This window comes from Neltuma alba, unplaced genomic scaffold, assembly GCF_004799145.2.
Source record: "Neltuma alba isolate B1F8T4 unplaced genomic scaffold, ASM479914v2 tig00003893_pilon, whole genome shotgun sequence".
Lineage (NCBI taxonomy): Eukaryota > Viridiplantae > Streptophyta > Magnoliopsida > Fabales > Fabaceae > Neltuma > Neltuma alba.
Window position 1 is genome coordinate 413,914 of NW_021633470.1, and position 20,548 is coordinate 434,461.

Genomic DNA, 20,548 nt, shown 5'->3' on the forward strand with positions numbered 1-20,548 from the left:
AACAATCGAAAACGAAAATTACTGATATTGAAGGCCGGCATCGTTCCGCTTTGTTGAGATGCATGCATGGGCCTACTATGACATTGACAGCCCTTTTGGATCGTCAACTTAAACAAATATTATTCCCTAACCAATTAGCTGTCCTTTTGGTCAGTGCTAAAATATACTCATTACATATATAAACGTACCTACCCCACGCCCCTCATTATTTCACCGCTCCCACCCGTTTTTTTTTTTAATGGACCCTATCCATTTTAATTATTCATCAAATCAGAGCAAATTCATGTCACTTTTCTTTCAACTTCAAGTTATATGGCATAGGACTGTGCAAAAACCCGGTGGTTCAGTATGGTCCGGTCCAACCCGAACAGACCCGGTCCAGAAAAAATTGGCCCGAAACAAGACTGGACCAGACTGGTCTCATCGGGCTGGACTGGACTAGGGACTGACCCCTTAGACCAGTTGGTCCAGTCCAGTCTAGCCCGATTTTTTAAATTATTATTAATATAATTTTAATTTGATTTAATTTTTCTATATAAATTTTTTATCTATTCAAATAATTAAGATTTATCTATTAACTTTCGAAGTAATGAGCATGCATATATATTTTCTACAATTTAAGATCTATATTGAAGAGGATTAATTAATAAAACATAACTTCATTGGGAAATTGAAAAGGAATGATCAAATTTGATAAATTTTGAATTAAAATATGTGCAAAATTTTATATAGTAAGTTACAATTTTGCCTCCTATTGAAGAAAATTTTTTTTTTAAAAAATTAAAATTAGGTCTGGACTGCCTGGACTGGTCCAAGCAGTCCAGAGGACCAAGTCCAGTCCAACCCGACCTCGGGTTGGCACTGGACTGGACCAGACCTCGGGCTGTTTTTTTCAGCCCGAGGTCTTTACTGGACCAGACTTCGGGTTGATAACAAACCCGGTTCAGTCTAGTCCATGCACACCCCTAATATGGCATGCATATTCTGAGTGCAAGTATATATTTACCAAGTTTTCTAGGATCTTTTTACAATATTTTGTGTTTCATGGGCCTGAGTGTCATTTTCCTAATTATCAAACAGCAACCGGCTTTGAGTTGGTTTTTCGCAGCCTTATTTTCGTGATTTATTTACCCTTTTACCCTGTACTTGCTATGAGGGAAATGGAGGGTTGAAAAAAATTTAATGAACTTAATTTCAAAGATCGAAGAAGTGGGATCTTAGAATTTTAATAAAAATAAGATATAAGATAAAAGAATAATAAAAATTAATTAAAAACTTTTAACACTACTTTTTTACTTTTTTAAAATGAACCTAATAAAATTCCCCCCCTTCCCCTCTCCCATTCCCATCGGACAAAACGGACTCTATGGCATTCTAATTAATCAAGTCATTGCTAGGTTTTGTTTTCTAATTATAACCTCTTATACCAAAATTATACCATAAATAAATTTTAGCGCGCATTCAATTATATTTTGTCAGAAAATGACAGGAATAAAATGGAAAATGGAGCGCCAGGGAAAAAAAAATCCCCCCCCCCCGGGAGGTCCACCACGGCAATGCGCATCGTTTTCTGTACGCAGCAGTGATGTGTGAGTGTTGTGTACGGATGCGTGACGCCACCTAGCCCTGTGCCTATGTATAATTGGGAGTTGGGGAGGATGGAATGCCTTTTATTTCAGCGATCTTAAGTAAGTAGGATCACCTAATTATGTCCACCGTCTTCAATATTCTCCAAAAGAGCACAGTATTGATCGGGTTACGTGCATGCATGCATGTATTCTCATTTCTGGAGACTGGCCGCATAAATTGTCAGCAAGAATGAGGGCCACCGGAGAAACTCTCATGTCGTCGTCGGTTGTCCATGTGATGAATATATACAAAATTTAGGTGTCGCCTTCAAGGCTCAATAATTTAGGAGTGTGTATGGTAACCGACGTACACGACACATATATGTCGTCTCGCCCTCACATGCATGCATATATGCTGGACCACTCTTATCCTTCTACTGTGCGTCCTATATTAATCCGTCGCTTTTCGCCAAAGGCGAGCATTAGTATCCATTATAGATGCCACAATCATGACTCACCATATACATTATGCACGCAAATAAAGTCATGTAGTTCTTCGGTCAATAAGGTTCATCAAGGGTTTAATATATCGATGCCAGGGGGTGCCAATTCACAATATAGCGAGAACATGACAACACGGAGCGTTTTGCATTTGGAGTTGGAGGCAGTGTTCAATGCATAATGTTAAAGCAAGGCCCACGTCGTCCACGCATGTGTTGGACGTTCACTTGCCTTGGGCGCAAGTAAGGGAGGATCGCCACAAAACGAAAGCAAATCAATTTATGCTGGCTATATTACGTTTGGGTTTAATTAGTGGATTTTGAACGTTTTTACTCAAATGAAAATAAATTAAGAAATCATGGCTTCTTGTAACTCGAGATCATATTTATTTGGTATAATTATCTGTAAAAAAATTTAAAAAAAAACGATAAGGAACGAATAGGGAAACTGTAAATGGTTGTGAATAAGGAAGACGGTACTAGGATGTTGTCTGAGAGTTGAGGGGGAAGACGAAAAGAGAAAATGTAATACGGGTCGGGGAGCAAGGTGCTTTTTTTTTTTTTTTTTTTTTTTTTTGGTTTTCGGGTACGATGACGTGACGCCGAAGAAGCCCAACCAACAATGCAAGCACTGGCATTGGGTCTTTCCATTATTGGGGAACGGCCCGTCACAGACAGTCTTCCTCCAAAACACCATGCGCATTCGAGTCCCCTGCGGCTGCGGCAGATTAGGACTTCAATGGGACGTCACGCCTCAGGCCTCATGGCCACGCATCAGTTCTCTTTTATTCTATTATGTATTGCCAGCTTCAACATGATGCATTCATGAAAGTAATACTCTCTCTCTCTCTCTCTCTCTACATGCACGCACGCACAAGTCACAACCTATATAAATAAAATCGTTAGTACTGTTATTTTATTAATTTTCAAGGAAGCAAACCAATCGTTTATCTTATCCTAACTCAATCCTCAAGTAAAAAAATTATATAAAAAATAGAATTTCCTAATCCATGATAAATTCAACATATCTGCTAAGAATATCATATTTCATCATTGACCCTCAATTATTATCCGGTCATATTGTATCGGAAAACGCTTTGTGTACTCATTTTATGCATTCAGAGAATAAATTTTGGCGACTATGTCCCCTCGGCCGCTAAAAATTGGAATGAAAAGGATAAAATTAATCTTTCAATCCTTATATAATTGCTATTCGTTTCCAAAGAATTCCTATGCCTTAAAAGCTTCTAAAGAAAGGTACTTATATAATTGTATTTTCTTGAAAACAAAATCATGATTCTTTTTTTTTTTCCTTCCCCAAGGTACAATCATCTAGGTTCTGCGCAAAACATTGCATTGCTAAATTTTATGAGTCATTTGATCCAAAAGAAATTTAAAAGAGAGATGCTCAAATCCATAAATTAAAAGAGATATAATGGATATGAATATAAAATCAGAAACAAATCATCATCGTTGATTAGATTCTCTGTCGCGCCAATTAAGCTGCAACCGTATTTTTGACCATGAAATCAGTGCAATGTTTTGAATGAACTGAAATGTCGTTCATTAACTTGGGCAGATTATTTTAGGTAGATGTGGGATCTTAAACAAAAAATAGTAAGAAAATAACGGGCAGAATGAACCAAAATTTCAACAATAAATTAACAAAGTGAACCTGCGCGTAAAACAAAGCAGCCTATAAATTACTAGTGTCTTTTTTTTTTTTCCGTCAATGGACTCACCATACCCCTCAGTGCGGACTCCTCGTCGTCCCAGCGTTTCCAGGTCTCATGGTTCTCACCAAATACCCCGTCGGCCTCAAGACAAGTTCCACCTTATGTGCAGTTATGGTGGACAAATGGTCCCCCGCCCACATGACAGGTCCCTCTGCTGCGTCGGCGTTAACACCCGCATCGCAGTGGTGCACTTCCCTCCCAGAACTCTCTCTTCGGCTCTCTCGTACTCTCCTCCACGGCCGACCTTTCATCCTCAAGTATCTTCTTCCCGGTGAGGACTTTGACGGTCTCATTCCAATAATCCACGACGAAGACCTCCAGCTGATGATCCAAGAGTATGATCGCGTAACTGCGGCGTCGCCTCTCATCAAACTTTTGCGTCTGAGGCTGTTCCTGTTCCGTTGTGAGCCAGAGATGGCTGCTATTTCAATCCACGACGCCGATCAAGAGACGAGGTTCGTGGACTCTAGCAATGACTACTTAAAGTGATATGGCATGCATATTCTGAGCAAGTACATATTTTCGTTACTTAAAATCAACAACTCAAAATCAATTAAACTGTACTGTACAAATAAACAGGCGGGTCTATTCAAATCCCACCGCTCTCGGTTCGGCCCGGCTACCATCACATTACTACGGGCACAAGGCTTATAATAAAGAGAAACCTGATTCTCACATATCAGTCCTATTATTATTAACTAAAAAATGGGGAGGAAATTCAGATGAAATTGGTACTCGTATTTGTTATGGGGGAAGTCAATGTATATGATTGAAGGGCAATGGTAGGCACGATTCCAAATCAACCTTGTCCTTTTATTTATATATAATAGGAATCCAAGTTAAGTGGTGGGGAAAGTGATGTACTTCAGAAAAGGACGCACCAGCCTCCTGTGCGCTGACTGCTGACTCAATAGCAGACGGTATCAAAATATGCGACTACGCTATGGCACAAATCAATGTCAGGTTATGAGTCCCGGAGGATGTCTGTGAATCAAAAACTGTTTTTTGAAAAACATTTTTTTTAAATTGAAATAAAACTTTTTCATATATTTATTTTATATATCATAAAAACATTTTTAAAATTATAATTTTATTTTTATCCAAACACAAGTTATCAAACATAAGCTGGTTTTGAGTGGGTTTTTCACAGCCTTATTCTCGTGATTTATTTACCCTTTTACCCTGTACTTGCTGTGAGGGAAATGAAGGGAAATGGACTGATGGAGGGTGGTAGAAATTTTAATGAGTTTAATTTAAAAAATAGAAAAAGTGGGATTTTAGAGTTTTAATAAAAATAAGGGTTAATATAAACTTTGGTCCCTTAAGTTTGTTCTTATTTTGATTTTGGTCCCTTAAGTTTCTCTTGATTTAAAATATCAGTCTCTATAATCTAATAAAATTTTTATTATTTTGTCCCTAAAAAGATCAAAACCTATGGTTTAAAACTTGAAAGACCAAAACTAAAATGAAAACAAATCTAAGGGACCAAAGATTATATTAACCCAAAAAATAAGATATAAGGTAAAAAAGCAATAAAAATTAATTAAAAGTTTTTAACCTCATTTCTTCAGTTTTTTAAAATGAACCTATTAAAATTTTTCCTCCCCACCCCTCTCCCATTTCCCTCATACAGAACGGACTCTCTCGCATTGTGATTAATCAAGTCATTGCTTGGTTTTGTTTTCTAACTATAACGTCTTACACCAAAATTATCTTAAAGTATTTTCTAATGCAATTATCTAATATCCTAAATTTTTTTTAAGGCAAGTTGAGCATCCAGAAATATTTTTTGATTCATCCATCGCCCCTGAAATATTTTGTCAAATGCGCTTAGTATCCTAAAATATTTTGTGATTTATCCAACATTTTAAAATATTTTTCAGATACATCTAGTATTTTTACTGAATACACATGAAAAAATATTTCAGAATATTGGATAAAAATTAATCCAAAAATAATTTTAATATATATTACTTTCAGTCTTTAATATAAGACTAGATTAAGAAAACTAGTTAAATTAATTATTTGTAATAAATAAGTGTTGTTTTTTTAAATATTCTTAGTAATTAAATGTATTGTCTAAAACTACCATTATTACAATGACTATTTTCAGAAAAAAAAGATAAATATGGGAGATAAAGTGAATTAGGATCTTATATTTAGGATCAAAATAAAAATCAAATAAATTTTTATATTAAGGACTGGAAATAATATATTTTTTGTGATGAACAAGAGAGAGAAAAAAAAAAAAAACTAACCTCCAACAGTGTGCTGAGCACGGAATGCGGCCCCCAGGGAAGATTTTTTTTTGTTGGGGAGGGGGGATTCCGAGTTTCCAGCTTCAACCGTGGACATGTGGGAGCTGGTCGTTGGATTCAAAAGATCCACCACGGCAATGCGCATCGTTTTCTGGCTAGGAACCCACTGGCCATTATTACTATCTGTTGGAGCGTTTGCGTTTTTTAAGAGTAGTTTTTAAAAGCTTAAGCGCTGAGCCAAAATTAGCTTCCCTAAAATCAAATATTATTGGATCCTCGTATTGATGAGAAATACATTCGTGTGAATATGAATTAATAAAATATAAATTATCTTTAATTTCATCCTTTTGCCCTTAAAAAGTTTGGGACTCAATTAATTCTGATTTAAAATTAAATTATATAATGTTATCAGTATAAAAGTAAATAAGATCAATGAAAGCTATTTTTTTTTTGTCTGTCACAATTCTACACTCACCATCTCTCCTTTGTAAGAACACAATATGAGGAAATGGATAATAGTTACAATATAAATGTGATAATTAGTAAATATGAGATTTAACAATTACAGCATGAACTTGGTAAAAAAAAAAAAAAACAATTACAGCATGAAGAGATGGAGAAGAAACCAAAAAAGCCGCAAACTGAACTTACTCATTGGTCTCATACATTCAAACCGTCGTGCGTGGTATTAACTTAGAGATAAAAAGAAAAACAAAACATGCTCATCCAGGAGGAAAAAATGGGCATTAGGAATTGTGGTAATAATAATAGTGTATGAATTTCCAATGGGTCTTTGGTGCCATTCAGATTCATTAATATCACTTGGGCACAGAGGGAGATACCTGTCAATGGTGCAAATAACAGACAACTACAGTGATAACTAATTGCAGAGCCATTAACGCAAAGAGAAAAAGCAAAAAACAGATCATACTCATCCAACTATGTAGAAACCATCCATTTATTCTTAAAAGTTATCACATTTCCAAAAAGCTTCATATATCTATACATACACAATTCTGGACCCATATCCAAAAATACAAATCATACTCATCCAACTACGTAGAAACCATCCATTCATATCACATTTCTCGGAAGTACTTTGATCCTAGATAGGCCTCCCTTCTCCTGACAACAAAGCTCTCTTCTCAGGCATGACCTCATAGTATATGGATGCGTGAAGCAACCTAGCCTGTGCCTATATATATAACGATGACGGTGATATGAGCCAGGGCAAAGTTAAGGAGATGGATGGGGGATTGAATAAGAGTGCCAGCAGCTGTAAGGGGAAGGCAGCACGTGCAAGCGTCTCATCACGTCAACTTAATGGCAACACAAAAACAGATGATCGGTGTTTAAATGTCGTGCACACTATGCCAAGGGCTTCTCCCTATACATAACTGGGAGCTGGGGGAGGTTGGATTGCCTTTTATTTCAGTAATCTTAAGTAGGATCACCTAATTATGTCCTCCCTATTCAATATTCTCCAAAAGAGTACAGTATTGAGTTACATGTATTCTTGTTTCTGGAGACTGGCGGCATAAATTGTCATCAAGAATGAGGGCCATCGGAGAAACTCTCATGTCGGTTGTCCACATGATGATTATATACAAAGTTTAGGCGTCGCCTTAAAGGCTTATTAATTAAACTGGTCAGGGGAGGAGTGTGCATGGTAATGCATGCATAGACACACATATACAGGACCAATCTCATCCTTCTACTGTACGTCCAATATCAATCCATCCGTCAAGTTTTGTTACGACTCCCATATCCGACCCTGTGTTCGTCGGTGAGTTGGGTGAAGCGAGAACATGACAACACGGAGCGTTTTGCATTTGGAGTTGGAGGCAATGTATAATGTATTCAAGCAAGGCCCACGTCGCCCACAGACTTGCTGCCGGCAGGTACGCATGTGTTGGTTCGGTTGCCTTGCGCCCAGGTAAGGGAGGATCGCCAAAAAATGAAAGCAAATCAATTTATGCTGGCTATATTACGTTTGGGTTTAATTAGTCTCTTTTCAACGTTTTTAATCAAATCAAAATAAATAAGGAAATTATGACTCTTGTAACTCGAGATCACATTTATTTGGTATAATTATCTATAAAAAAAAATTTAGAAAAAAGATAAGGTACGAATCGGGAACATAAACTAGGGAAACTGTAAATGGTTGTGAATTAGGAAGAAGGTACTAGGATTTTGATCTGAGAGTGAGGGGAAGATGAAAAGAGAATATGGAGCATGGGGGGACAACGTACGGGTCGGGGGGGAAGGTGCTTCCTTTGTTCGGGTACGATGACATGGCGCCGAAGAAGCCCAACGAACAATGCAAGCACTAGCATTGGGCCTTTCCATTATTGGGGGTAGGCCCATCACGGACAGCCTTCCTCCAAACCAACATGCGCATTCGAGTCTCCTGCTGCAGATTAGGACTTCAATGAGACGTCACGCTTCATGTCTCATAGCCACATATCAGTTCTCTTTTATTCTTTTCTGCTTGGATGGGAAGAAAAATTGGGAGGTAAAAAAAATAAGAGGAGAAAAAATGGAGAGAAGAAAAAACTAGAGGAAAATGTTATCATCTCTCTTGTTTTGATAGATGAGAAAAAATAGAGAGGAAAAAAAATTAATAAATATCCAAATAACTAAAATGTCCTTATCAAAATATATCATATTTAAAATTAAATTAAATTAAATATTGCAATAGAAAAATTATACTAACATTGGCATAATCAAATAATTAAAATCAGGTTATTTGGTTGATATATATTTTCAGATTATTATATTTTTAGCCAAATTATTTAATAAAAAATATTGTTTTAAGTTAAAAAATAAAAAATGAATAAATTTTTAAATATAATAAAAGAAAATAAATGTGGAGAGCAAGAGATAGTAGGGGTAGTCATGGAAATTAAATCATGTTTTTCTTCCTAAATCTCTCCATATATGGAGCAAAAATTTAGAGAGAAAATGAGACATTGAACTCATCTTATTTTCTCCCCCACTTTTCCTTCCTCCCACATTTTCTTTCCTACCCAAACAAGAGAAAAGTTGTTTCCCTTCATGTTTTCTTCTCTTGTTTTCTCTCTTCCCTAATTTTCTCTCAATTCAAGCAAGAGGTTATTCTACTATCTCTGATTTTAATTATAACACTTTGTTTGTATTATAAGACCTTCGTAGTTTACAACTTTTTTTGTCAAAACAAAAAGTTCTCTTTTATTCTATTACGTATTACCAGCTTCAACCTGAGGTATTCACGAAAGTAATACAAGCTCTCCCCACCCGCGTGCGCGCACAAAACATATATAAATAAAATCGTAAGTACTGTTATTTTATTAATTTTCAAGAAAGCAAAACCAATCATTTATCTTACTTTATTTATCACTAGAACTCTAAGCGCCCTGTATCCTCACTTAAAGGATGTTTGGATAGAAACAAAACCATGATGTTTAAAAGTGTTTTTACATTATATGAAATAAATATGTGAAAAAGTTTACCTCGATTTGTAAAAAAATATTTTTAAAAGCACTTCTTGGATAATCCAAACACCTCTTAATTTTCAAGTGAAAAAAATTATAAAAATAGGAAACTCTAATAAATATAATTCTACTTCAAATTATTTATCTAAGAGATAACATAAATCATAAATGAAATTTAAAAAAAGATAATCATACAATTCATTCTAGAATTTCCTAATCTATGATAAATTCAAGAAATCTGCTAACAATATCACATTTCATCATTGACCCTCAATTATTATCTGGTCATATTGTATCTGAAAACGCTTTGTGTGCTCATTTTATGCATTCAGAGAATAAATTTTGGCGACTATGTCCTCTTAGCCGTTAAAAATTGAAAAGAAAAGGATAAAATTAATCTTTCAATTCTTATATAATTTCTATTCGTTTCCGGAGAATTCCTATACCTTAAAAGCTTCTACAAAAAGGTCCTCATATAATTGTATTTTGGCTAAAGTATATATTTGGTTCTTTAACTTTATACAAGTTTCAATTTGGTCCCTTAATTTTAAAAAAGTATACTTTTAGTTCTTTAATCCTAAATTTTTTTAAAAAATGATGACATTAAGATATTAAATGTTGATAAAACATTTTCAAATGTTAACATATTAAATTTAATTTTCAAAAAATCAATGATTGTTACAAAAAATTATTATTAAAATCTAATGATTTTAGGGTTAAAGGTTCAAAATCATGATTTTTTTTTTTTTTAAGTACAATCATCTATGTTCCGCTTCTGCGCAAAACATTGCATTGCTAAATTTTATGCGAGACACTTGATCCAAGAGAAATTTAAAAGAGAGATGGTCAAATCCATAAATTAAAGAGATGGATATGAATATCAAATCAGAAACGAATCATTACCGTTAATTTCTCAGTAGTCAAATCAATCCTCTAGCAAGAAAAAAAAGCACATTGTCCTTTATCTCCAATAGGAGGATAAAAAAATATGATTAGATTCTCTCTCGCACCAATTACTGCAACCGTATTTTTTACCATGAAATCAGTGCAATGTTGAATGAATTGAAATTTCGTTCATGAACTTGGGCAGATTATTTTAGGTATGCATATGGGATCTTAAACGAAAAATAGTAAGAAAATAACCGGCAGAATGAACCAAAAATTTCAGCAATAAATTAACAAAGTGAACCTACCAGTATCTTTTTTTCTTTTAACCTGAAATATAAAATACGAGTATAAACTTGCATTATATTGTTTTCTTTTTCAGTCTGCTGTCCGTCAATGGATTCACCAACCCCCTCAGTGCGGACTCCCCGTCGTCCCAGCGGTTCCTGGTCTCATGGTTCTCACCAAATACCCAGTCGGCCTCAGGACAAGCTCCGCCTTATGTGCAGTTACGGTGGACGAATCGTCCCCCGCCCACATGACAGGTCCCTCTGCTACGTCGGCGGTGACACCCGTATCGCAGTGGTCCATCGCCATTCTTCCCTCACAGAAGTCTGTCTTCGGCTCTCTCGTACTCTCCTCCACGGCCGACCTTTCATCCTCAAGTATCTTCTTCCCGGTGAGGACTTTGACGGTCTCATTTCAATAATCCACGACGAAGACCTCCAGCTGATGATCCAAGAGTATGATCGTGTAACTGCGGCCTCGCCTCTCATCAAACCTTTGCGTCTGAGGCTGTTCTTGTTCCGTTTTGAGCCAGAGATCACTGCTATTTCAATCCACGACGCCGATCAAGAGTTCATGGACGCTAGCCATGACTACTCTGGGATTCTCTCTCGGCTCGGGTCAGATGCTTCCGCCGTTGATTGCTCAGCGAAACCTGACGGGTTTCCCAAGAATGACTCTGGCACTGATTTGGAGGCTTTGGCTGTGAATCACAACAATAAACAGATGAAGAGTTTGGACGACGTTAATACGGTATCGGACTTACTTGTGGCGGACACATCGCCTTCTGGGTCTCTTTCCTCGTCGCCTTCCATATTCAGTCTGCCTCCACTTGGAGTCGATGATAGTGGCGGCCGACCGAAGCAAGAAAAGCCCGAGATGGAGGAGCTGTTTGTCCAATTGAACTTTGCTACGAATGTCATGACGAAGCAAGAAGATGGGTGTGCTGCTGCTTCCTCGGCTGCGTTGGCACCACCAGTGATGGTCCCTTCTCCGTTGCAGCTTGTGCATGCAAGAACCAGTGACGCTTTAAGTTTGCTTTCTCCTTATCCAATTGCGAGGTGTGTATATATATCAATTTGCGTGTCTCTTTTATATTGATAGTGGGGCTACTTCTCTTTTTTTTAATCCTCCTCGTGCTTTCTATCACAGTGTTTATTAGGATATTCTAACTTTTCTCTGTCGTATTACGGAAACTGGGGGATAATAACATGAAGGGGTGTATTTGTTTGCATCAACCTGCAGTTATTTGTCAAAGGCTGTTCACTTGCAAGAGCAAGTAAAAGCGGGCCATGCAAATATGAGGAGTGAAATATCTGATACTAGCCCTGCAATCCAAATGGATCAAGTTGAAGAATGCGCATACAGGTTAGGCTCACAAGTGGATCGAAATCATCAAATTGAGCAATTTGTCCATTACGTAGCAATCCCATCCTACTACCCAGTCTATGCAATAACTGTGGCACCTACTCATCCAGATGGGGTATCCTCAGGGCAGCCACGGACAGTAACAGCCCAAAGCGGGCCTCCTTCAACGGTTTACATCAATCCCACTTCAAGTCTTTACACAGCATCAAGTCCTGCAATTCTTCAACCTGCCCAGTTCCGTTGCCCCGTACAGTCTAATATTGCTTTTGCTTCTACCAGTCCTGGCTTTGAATACGATGGTACTGCCACTTTCCAAAAACAAACTAACACTCATTTGCCCCCTCACTACCCATCCATGACCCCACCAAGATCGTCGGATGCTTTCAGGCATAACATTCGGTAGCCCGACTTCTTTAGGCAGTGCTATATGCAAATTTGTTTTACAAGAGGGAGATTCCATATTTATGGTCGGACTTGGCTTTCATTTTTAATGATGGATGGACCTGGTTTATTTATTTTAGGAACCCATCGTATCAGAAAGTACTCACTCAACAACTCGTGTTTATAAACTGGGCATTCCACTTGGCCTATTATTCGTTTGAAAATAAATTTGACGTCGTCATTCTTAAATTCAGATGTAGCTAACCCTGTTCTGGTAAAAAATAACGACAACAAATCGGGTATTTGATGATTATCATCTTTTTCTTTCACCAAAAATCTTTTGAATAAAAAAATAGTCCTCCGTTTTCCTAAACATAAGACCTGTATACAGTGTATGAAAGAGCCTTATATTTAAAATCAGAGGAGTATTATGCTGCAGCGCCGGGCCTTCCTTCCCTTGCCCACACGATATCATGTTTTCTTTAGCAATTTTCTCTTTCTTTTCCAAAGTAAATAGTCTTACCCTGAAATTAAATAATATCGGGTTTCAGAAAAACAGTACTTTGTCCTGTTTTGAGCGCAATCTGAAATAAACAAATTAAAGTATGCATGTTCGTTAATTATTTTGCACGCTATTAAAGAAACAAAAGTTTTTCAGGGCCAAAACACAGACTGAAATCTAGAATCTATGATACAATCTTCGCTGGGCCACCTGATGTTTTGCTTTCTTTTTCTTGTTTGAATCCACGAGGCAAGAGGTTCAATGTAAACAGTCTTCTCGGAACCCTAGACCTCCCTGGTGATGTGAACTTGGCAAAAGATAATGCGGCAAATTAGTTGAATACATAAGGAAAGGCTAGTCCTTGAAATCCATCACAACCCCACTGTATTATTATATGTGTGGCATAAAAAGGAATCTAGCAAAATGCATGTATGCATCGCGCCCAATAAGAAGTAGCTGCGATTTAAGATCTGACGATATAATATACGCACGTGCGCATACAATATTTTGTACGCTGGTTAAGTCGAGCTCGGGATAGGTAGCATTTGAGAGGGTTCGAGGGAATCGAGGCTGAGCCAGCTAATTTGCATTTTTCTGAACGACAAACAAGCAACGACTTAAATTGCATCTATAAGTCAAACTATCTTAAGAAATTCTGGTTGCAAGAGAAATGCTGATTCAAGGGACATTTGTACAGAGAGATAAGGGCGAGCGAGGCACCTGGAAAAATTACAAAAACGATAACGCGCATTCAAATTCAATGCACGCGCCACAATCCCCTGGTTTTCATGTGTAGTTCAGTTTGCTGTCAGCCTCAACCGTCTCCCTCACCAAATTCTTAAAAATCCAAATGGCTTTTTCCCCTTTCGTTCATGACACTATGATGGTTGTTGTCTTGAGCGCCTACCCAGTTCTGCAAGTTCGCAACTTTATCAGTCCACTCACATTTCTATGAGCAGTTCAATCTCTGCGTTAATGGCAACCATCATTTCCCACCCCTCACCCTTTCCCAAGTTCTCGACTTCATCACCATTATCTTCTCCGCCATCTACAGTGCTCGCTATGCATCACAGAAACCTTGCGACCTTCTGCTGCTTATCCTTAAAACAACCTCACAACCAAGCTGCAACCGCCCAGAATGACAATCTTCGTGTGGTCTTCGCTGCCGGCGGCACCGGCGGCCACATATATCCCGCAGTGGCCATTGCAGAGGAGCTCAAAATGACGAATCCCTCTTGCGAAATCCTCTTTATCGGTGCCCCTAATAGCATGGAAAGCATTGCAGTTCCATCTGCCGGGTACAGTTTCGCATCTGTTCCTTCCGTCAGATTTGCTCGCCCTTCGATTGGCCCCCAAAACGTCTTTCTCCCTTGTTACTTGGTCAAATCTTTGGTGGAATGCTCTCGAAAGTTGAGAGACTTTAAACCCCACGTAGTTGTTGGGACTGGCGGGTTTGTTTCTTTTCCAGTATGCCTTGCTGCCAAGCTTAAAGGCATAAAGCTTGTTATCCAAGAACAGAATTCGGTTCCGGTTATAGAGAATTCGATTCTTTCTTTACTTGCTGACGTGATATTTGTTGCCTTTAACTCCACAATTGATAGCTTCCCGAGAAACAAATGTGTGGTATGTGGAAACCCGGTGAGATTGTCGTTGAGGAAACATGGTTCCAAGGCAGCCGCGAGGTCACATTTTTTTCCAGGTTCTGAGAACATAGGAGATTCTAAAGCGAAGGTTTTATTAGTTCTCGGTGGGTCTTTTGGTGCCCATGCTATTAATATTGCAATGCTCAACTTGTGCTCTCAGATGCTGAGAGGAAACAATAGCTTGTACGTCATATGGCAAACGGGCATTGAAGCTTATGATGAAATGGACAGCCTAGTTAAAAGTCATCCACGTTTGTACCTCAAACCGTAAGTGATCTTTCTATTCTATGGATTTCTTTATGCTTATGTATCTGCAATTATCATGCCTTGGTTCCGGCGACGAATGGATATCATGTGAAAGACCTTTCTGAGGTATTCTGCCTTTCCTATTGAAGGTTCATGCATCGTATGGATTTGGCATATGCAGCTGCGGACCTTGTTGTTTCTAGAGCAGGTGCATTAACGTGCTATGAAATCTTGGCCACGGGAAAACCATCTATCCTGGTAGCTCTGATAACCTTTTTTTCCTTTTTGCATTTCTTTATTTTTTCCCGTTTATGCTTGCATTTCACAATGGATTATATAAATAGTTTCATTGGTGAATCAATATTTCAGTTAATTTAAGGTGATAGGTTTGATTCCTTAGGACACACCTAGTTCATCTAAAAGTCTCATAGATGGGTTCAGTTATTGTCATTTGCATCCCTGAGTGCAGGAGATTTGCTAGACTTAGATCCAATGCTGAACAAAAACAGTTTGACCAACAATACTTGAAATTGGCCTACTAGTACAAGATATCAGATAATTGTAATTGAATAAAAAAAGAACTCTACTCAATAGACGTGATATTAAATAATGGTACCAAACTATCCAGCTGTTGCCTTTTCCATATTACTTTTAGTTTCAGACATTAAGTTACAATCTATGTGGTGCTGAACTGAACAGGGCTTTTGTGCTCTTTTTCCTTTCTTATTTTTTTGGCCACTTGTTCCTATGCATTTCAATAATGGCATAAAATAATTATAGTGCAGGCACACAAATAACTTTTCGTTTCTTCAGTCCCCCTGTTTCTTTTTTTCTTTTTTTTTTTTTTTTATATATTTTTTTTGGCTGTTTTAGCTAGCCATTGTGCATCTATTTTGATTCTGTAGATGATCCCATTACTTTCTTTTTTGGTTGGATTTGATGTTTGGACAAAAGAAAATACGGACCTTATTTTCTATTATTGTTTTGTAGATACCATCCCCAAATGTTTCTGAGGGGCATCAGTTCAAAAATGCTTCCTTGATGGCAGAACTAGCTGGGGCATCATTTATAACAGAGGATGAACTCGATTCAAGTACACTCGCAATTGCGATTGAACAGATTTTAAGTATGCTGTCTTCACCGCCCAACTCTTATTTTATTATTTTTTTAATCCTTGGTTTTTAAGTCCTAAAAATATCTATGAAGATGCATTGTAATTGGAATGCTATCAGAGTCTGTTTATTATGGCTTTCACAATTTGAAGGAAGAGTGGAAATTGTTACATAGATAGCTGTATAAAAACTTGAGTCTTAAAGAAAGTAAAATGTTCCCCCTTTTCTACTCTTGTACATTATTTTCATGACTGGTGCGTAAATCTGCAATGCTTGGACAGGTGATGAGAGGAGGATGAAAGGAATGTCTGAAAGGGCTCTGAAGGCTGCAAATCCTAATGCCTCCACTGAGATCGCGAAGCACATTCTCTCTCTTGTAAATCTTCCGACAGAAGAATAAGACACGGCACCAAATTTGACTTTGGGCGTGATTTCCTGCCAAGCGATGAACGCAAGTCCCCAGTTTGTGCACGTGGGACAAGATAATCACTGAAACTACCCGCATAACGACAGCCCTGGTGCTGATCTAGAACTAGACGGCTTAAATTGTTTGGAGTGCTATGAGGCTGAAAAAGAAAGCCGTGCTGGCCTTTTATGGAGAAGACGGTGACACCCAGTTTGAATTACAGAGCTAGAAGGTTTACGCAGGCAGCATCTTTCTTTAGACAGGGATAGTAGTTTGAGGTTATGGTTTTCTGTTTACAGTATTCAGGTTTATTAATTTTGTTTAGGCATGAATATGGCATGACTCTTGCATGTTTTTGGCCCCAGCATGCGTATGTACTTGGAGTGATTCGTCTCCTCCCAAAAGAAAATACGGTTTAGTATGGCTTAAGTGAATATTGCTATGCCGTTCCTATTTGTAAAATCATTCATCACATCAGACATCAGATGATGAAGAACTTTTTTTTATACTCCTTCTGTCATAAATATAAAACCTTTATATACACTATATAAGGGTTTTCTATTTAGGACTGAAGGAGTATAATTAAACACATATGCAAGTGTGAAGGGTACCACTATAACGACTTGTGGTTGACACGAACAGCCAATTCACAAAGGAAATCGGAGACCCCTCTGATGCAGCGGTGCGTGCCATTATTGATTGATTTTACTCCTGAGGAAGTTACCTCACACACACGCAATATTAAATTATTAATTCATCGGTTTCGGTTTAAATCTACTTCTGATCCCCTTTTTTTTCTTTTATTGATGACATTCGAGTCCTTTATTACTTCCGAATCTTTCGTGTCTTTCATCCCTTTGCTTGAGTCGCTCACTCTTAGACAGACGATAATAATGTTATCGCACGGAATTGAGACTCTTCGGGAGTGGCCCGTAAAACCATTTATTATGCTTTCTATATGATAACAACCCCATAAGGCCCAACCCAAAACAAATATAGAGGAATACAGCAACCGCTCCCCTTCTAATTGAACGAACTAAGGAATAAGATAGTTCGATTACCAAACACACCACCAAATGAGCAATTCACAGCTCCCTGAACAAAAATCCTATCATCACCTTACAGGAGTGTCCAATTATGGAAAAGTGCGTTTTCCATGCAAAGGATGGAATGAAAATTGACGGGGAAAAAAAGTAATTCTAGCTTATACTGGAGATGAAATGCTATACAGAGGAAGCAGCCGTCCAAAAGCCCAAAAATTTATTTTAAAAACAAGAAAAATTCAGGACTTGGCCACGGAGTGACGACGAGCAACTTCTTGCTTACACACTGGGCAGCAATTCTTCTGTGCGAGCCATTGCTTTAAACACTGAAAGTGATAGTCGTGTTCACAACTTAGCCTTCCCACCTCATCATCGGCTTCGTATTCTTCCTGTGCACGGCAAGCAATATGGATGAAATATCAAGTCCTTGATGCATTCATAAAAGTAGAGCAATGCGACAAACCATTAAATCAGGAACTTAATTCTAATAATAAGCTCACCTGACAAATGCTGCACCTGTTGCCAAGTTGACGTTTTGATGTCTCATTGAACTTGGAAAGCTTATATTTCCTGATGTAACGTCCTACCTCATCTTCTTTAAGTCCAGTGTTTACATAACCAATTCTTTCACCAAGCTCCAGCAATTGCTGTCGCCCAAAAAAAAACAGATTTTGACATAAGTGGACGGCATATAAATTGCTCAGAGGAAATATCTGACAGATTTAACAGGAAAAGGAAATTCACCTCATAAGACATGTTATCAACATCAAGTCTCCAGTCTCTATAGTGGTCGCGAGAATTCAATCTTCCCCCCATTAGCAGATTTCCTTGTAGCAGCATCATCTTCATTGGCCAGCAGCAACCAAATAATCAAAGACACACAACTCAAGGTTTGATAAGTTATGAACTCAAAAGTATTATGAACAAAATATGACGCAACTATTTATATGTTTCTATCGTAATATCTAATTCATGAATTCCCCTAAACCACCCCTCTTTTCCGGTGCATATTGATCTGCAACGAGGACAGGAAAAGACGCAAAATAATAAGCCTAGACACTTAGTATTAGATCTCCTAATTGTTGGTATTGTTGTCTAAATTTACGAGAAATAGCCCTCAGTCATGGCACAATCTACCCCGCCCTTACGGAGAATCATATTGGATTAAAATCAAAAAACCATTATGTGATGGAAAAGCAGAGTGATCAATGTCCACAGCAATTAAAAAGGAAAAGAATGGAGGAGAGGGAACCAACCCCAGCAAAGTTATGGGAGGGAGGAAGTGGAACATGGCGATAGGATCCAGCAGTCCCAGAAGACCGAGGGCGACCCGTGAATGGCTGACAATATTATGATGACGAAGCTCCGTTAGGCTCCAATACAAGGCAAAATGATAGTATATCAAACAAAATGATTAGGTATATAATGACTGATACGAGAGTGGCTTTATCCACTCCAACTACTAGATTAATTGCACTAATAATCCAGAACCAGTTCTTCCGTATGCGCCTTGATTATGAAATGCGTGCACGCATTAGGTTTCAAGGAGAGGCATGTCTATATATGATCATACAGCCCCAGTAAAAATGAAAAGTCGGTTTTTTAATCATTAGGTGTCTTCTTATAACTAATCAGACGTTCGCACACTTCATAGAAGTTTTAATTAGTCAACTTAATTATAAAATTATGTATATATATATTTTTTAAAAAAAAAACTGACTTTGAAATTGAAAGATCAGGTGTGTGGCCCATACGGAATGATTTTCAATTTTGTCGTCTTTGGGCCTCGGGTGAAAAGCAAAATTAAATAAAAAAGATCAGTCCCTCTCTGTTAGCAAACATCCAAAATCAAGAAAGAGAATCATAGCCGAGTCGAGTGTGAGTGTGATGACTACGTGGGATGAAATTTACCGGTTACAAGCTCAAACAAACAAGATAAAGATAAAAATGAAATCTATACATGAGCAACATATTGAACGAAGGAGAATTACACAATCGGATCGAAAGGAGATTTACTGCTGACTTAATCAAAGATTAAAAAGGAGGAAGATAGGGGAATACGCAGAATACCTCCCTGTGGCTCCCTCTGGTAGGGCCATTCTTCCTGGCGACAACACAATCCGCAGGGGACGCAACATCCGCCGAAAACCCAATTCCAGGGCCACACCAAGCATCTTGAAGATCAGCACAACTAATGGAACCAGGATTTGAACCATCAAGAACGCCTTGACCGCTCATACTGTTGTTGGCACCATTCCTCTTGTGCTTCTTTTTTCTGGCTTTGGTTTGTTGCCAATCAGCCGATGTCCGAATGACCGCCGGCAGCGATACCTGCCGCGAGGCTCCCGCAGTGCATCCGAATCCTCTCAAGGCTGCCGCGGAGAAATTGGTCTTCTTCTTATTGGCGTTAAGGCTGGGTGGTGCGGTTTCACCGGAAGTGTCGTGGGAGGAGGCAGAGAGGATAGAGGAAATGGTGGGTTTGCAGCGAGTGGATTGGCGCAGGGAAGGGGTTTGTTGGTTGGGATCTGTCAGGGAAATGAGATGTGCGAATTGGGTCCTGGGCCTTGGGCATTTGATGTGCTGTGATTCTGAAGCCGCTGTTGCATCAGGCATGGCTTAGAGAATGGGGGTAGAGAGAGAAGTTGAAGACGAAAGGAGGGAACGAATGAGAGTGGTTTAAGTTTTGCAGATAACGCGGGAACACGAGAGATGCGGCATGAAAATACTACGAGTAGTGTGGAATAGGTTGAGTTTGAAATGAATGGGGATGTTGCTTTATCTTTTGGGGTTGTTAGGTGGGGCTCAGCCCTGGCTTGTTGCCGGAATGGTACTCCGTCTCTGTGCAGAAATTGTCAGCTGCACTGAGAGAGAAGTTGTCGAAGAAAAGAAAAGACGGAAATGTATTCGGATCGGACGTAGCAGCGTGAGGCCTGAATGGGGAACAAGAAGCAAACAAGGGCGTCATATTAAAGTAACAGTGAGCGATGTCAGATTTTGGGCCTGGGGGTCCCACCACCACAAAATCATACGGTCAAAGATCATAAGAGCATCGGGATCATACCATGCTTCCCCCAACGGACAGCATAATTTTGCCTCAGGAATGTCTTCCCATTTAATAAAAGCATACAAACACAAAAGCTCC

The 20,548-nt window shown here is 38.4% G+C and overlaps 3 protein-coding genes across 4 annotated transcripts; 2 read left to right on the forward strand and 1 right to left on the reverse strand.

Moving 5' to 3' along the window:
- The first annotated feature begins 10,816 nt into the window (after positions 1–10,816).
- Positions 10,817–12,476, forward strand: LOC114742824 (uncharacterized). Its single transcript, XM_028931039.1, has 2 exons — positions 10,817–11,766; positions 11,951–12,476. Exons 1-2 carry the CDS (start codon positions 10,817–10,819, stop codon positions 12,474–12,476), a joined length of 1,476 nt encoding a protein of 491 aa, XP_028786872.1.
- Positions 12,477–13,931: 1,455 nt separating this feature from the next.
- Positions 13,932–16,722, forward strand: LOC114742825 (UDP-N-acetylglucosamine--N-acetylmuramyl-(pentapeptide) pyrophosphoryl-undecaprenol N-acetylglucosamine transferase). Its single transcript, XM_028931040.1, has 4 exons — positions 13,932–14,866; positions 14,995–15,103; positions 15,836–15,971; positions 16,239–16,722. Exons 1-4 carry the CDS (start codon positions 13,932–13,934, stop codon positions 16,355–16,357), a joined length of 1,299 nt encoding a protein of 432 aa, XP_028786873.1. The 3' UTR covers positions 16,358–16,722.
- Positions 16,723–17,289: 567 nt separating this feature from the next.
- Positions 17,290–20,499, reverse strand: LOC114742803 (uncharacterized RING finger protein ECU07_0330). 2 transcript variants are annotated; one of them, XM_028931015.1, is made up of 5 exons: positions 19,477–20,495; positions 18,663–18,746; positions 18,151–18,249; positions 17,907–18,053; positions 17,290–17,795 (listed from the first exon to the last, which is right to left on the reverse strand). In XM_028931015.1, exons 1-5 carry the CDS (start codon positions 20,017–20,019, stop codon positions 17,646–17,648), a joined length of 1,023 nt encoding a protein of 340 aa, XP_028786848.1. In that variant the 5' UTR covers positions 20,020–20,495; the 3' UTR covers positions 17,290–17,645. The 2 variants fall into 2 exon arrangements, with proteins under 2 accessions (XP_028786848.1, XP_028786849.1); XM_028931016.1 differs by lacking the exon at positions 18,663–18,746 and having other exon boundaries at positions 19,477–20,499.
- Between the last annotated feature and the right edge of the window lie 49 nt (positions 20,500–20,548).

Coding starts and splice junctions, on each gene's coding strand:
- LOC114742824 (XM_028931039.1), top strand. CDS start 10,817: ATGGATTCACCAACCCCCTCAGTGCGGACTCCCCGTCGTCCCAGCGGT. Junction 11,767..11,950: donor TCTCCTTATCCAATTGCGAG/GTGTGTATATAT, acceptor ATCAACCTGCAG/TTATTTGTCAAAGGCTGTTC.
- LOC114742825 (XM_028931040.1), top strand. CDS start 13,932: ATGGCAACCATCATTTCCCACCCCTCACCCTTTCCCAAGTTCTCGACT. Junction 14,867..14,994: donor CCACGTTTGTACCTCAAACC/GTAAGTGATCTT, acceptor TTCCTATTGAAG/GTTCATGCATCGTATGGATT. Junction 15,104..15,835: donor CGGGAAAACCATCTATCCTG/GTAGCTCTGATA, acceptor ATTGTTTTGTAG/ATACCATCCCCAAATGTTTC.
- LOC114742803 (XM_028931015.1), bottom strand. CDS start 20,019: ATGCCTGATGCAACAGCGGCTTCAGAATCACAGCACATCAAATGCCCA. Junction 18,250..18,662: donor CCTCCCATAACTTTGCTGGG/GTTGGTTCCCTC, acceptor TGGCCAATGAAG/ATGATGCTGCTACAAGGAAA. Junction 17,796..17,906: donor ACAGGTGCAGCATTTGTCAG/GTGAGCTTATTA, acceptor TGCCGTGCACAG/GAAGAATACGAAGCCGATGA.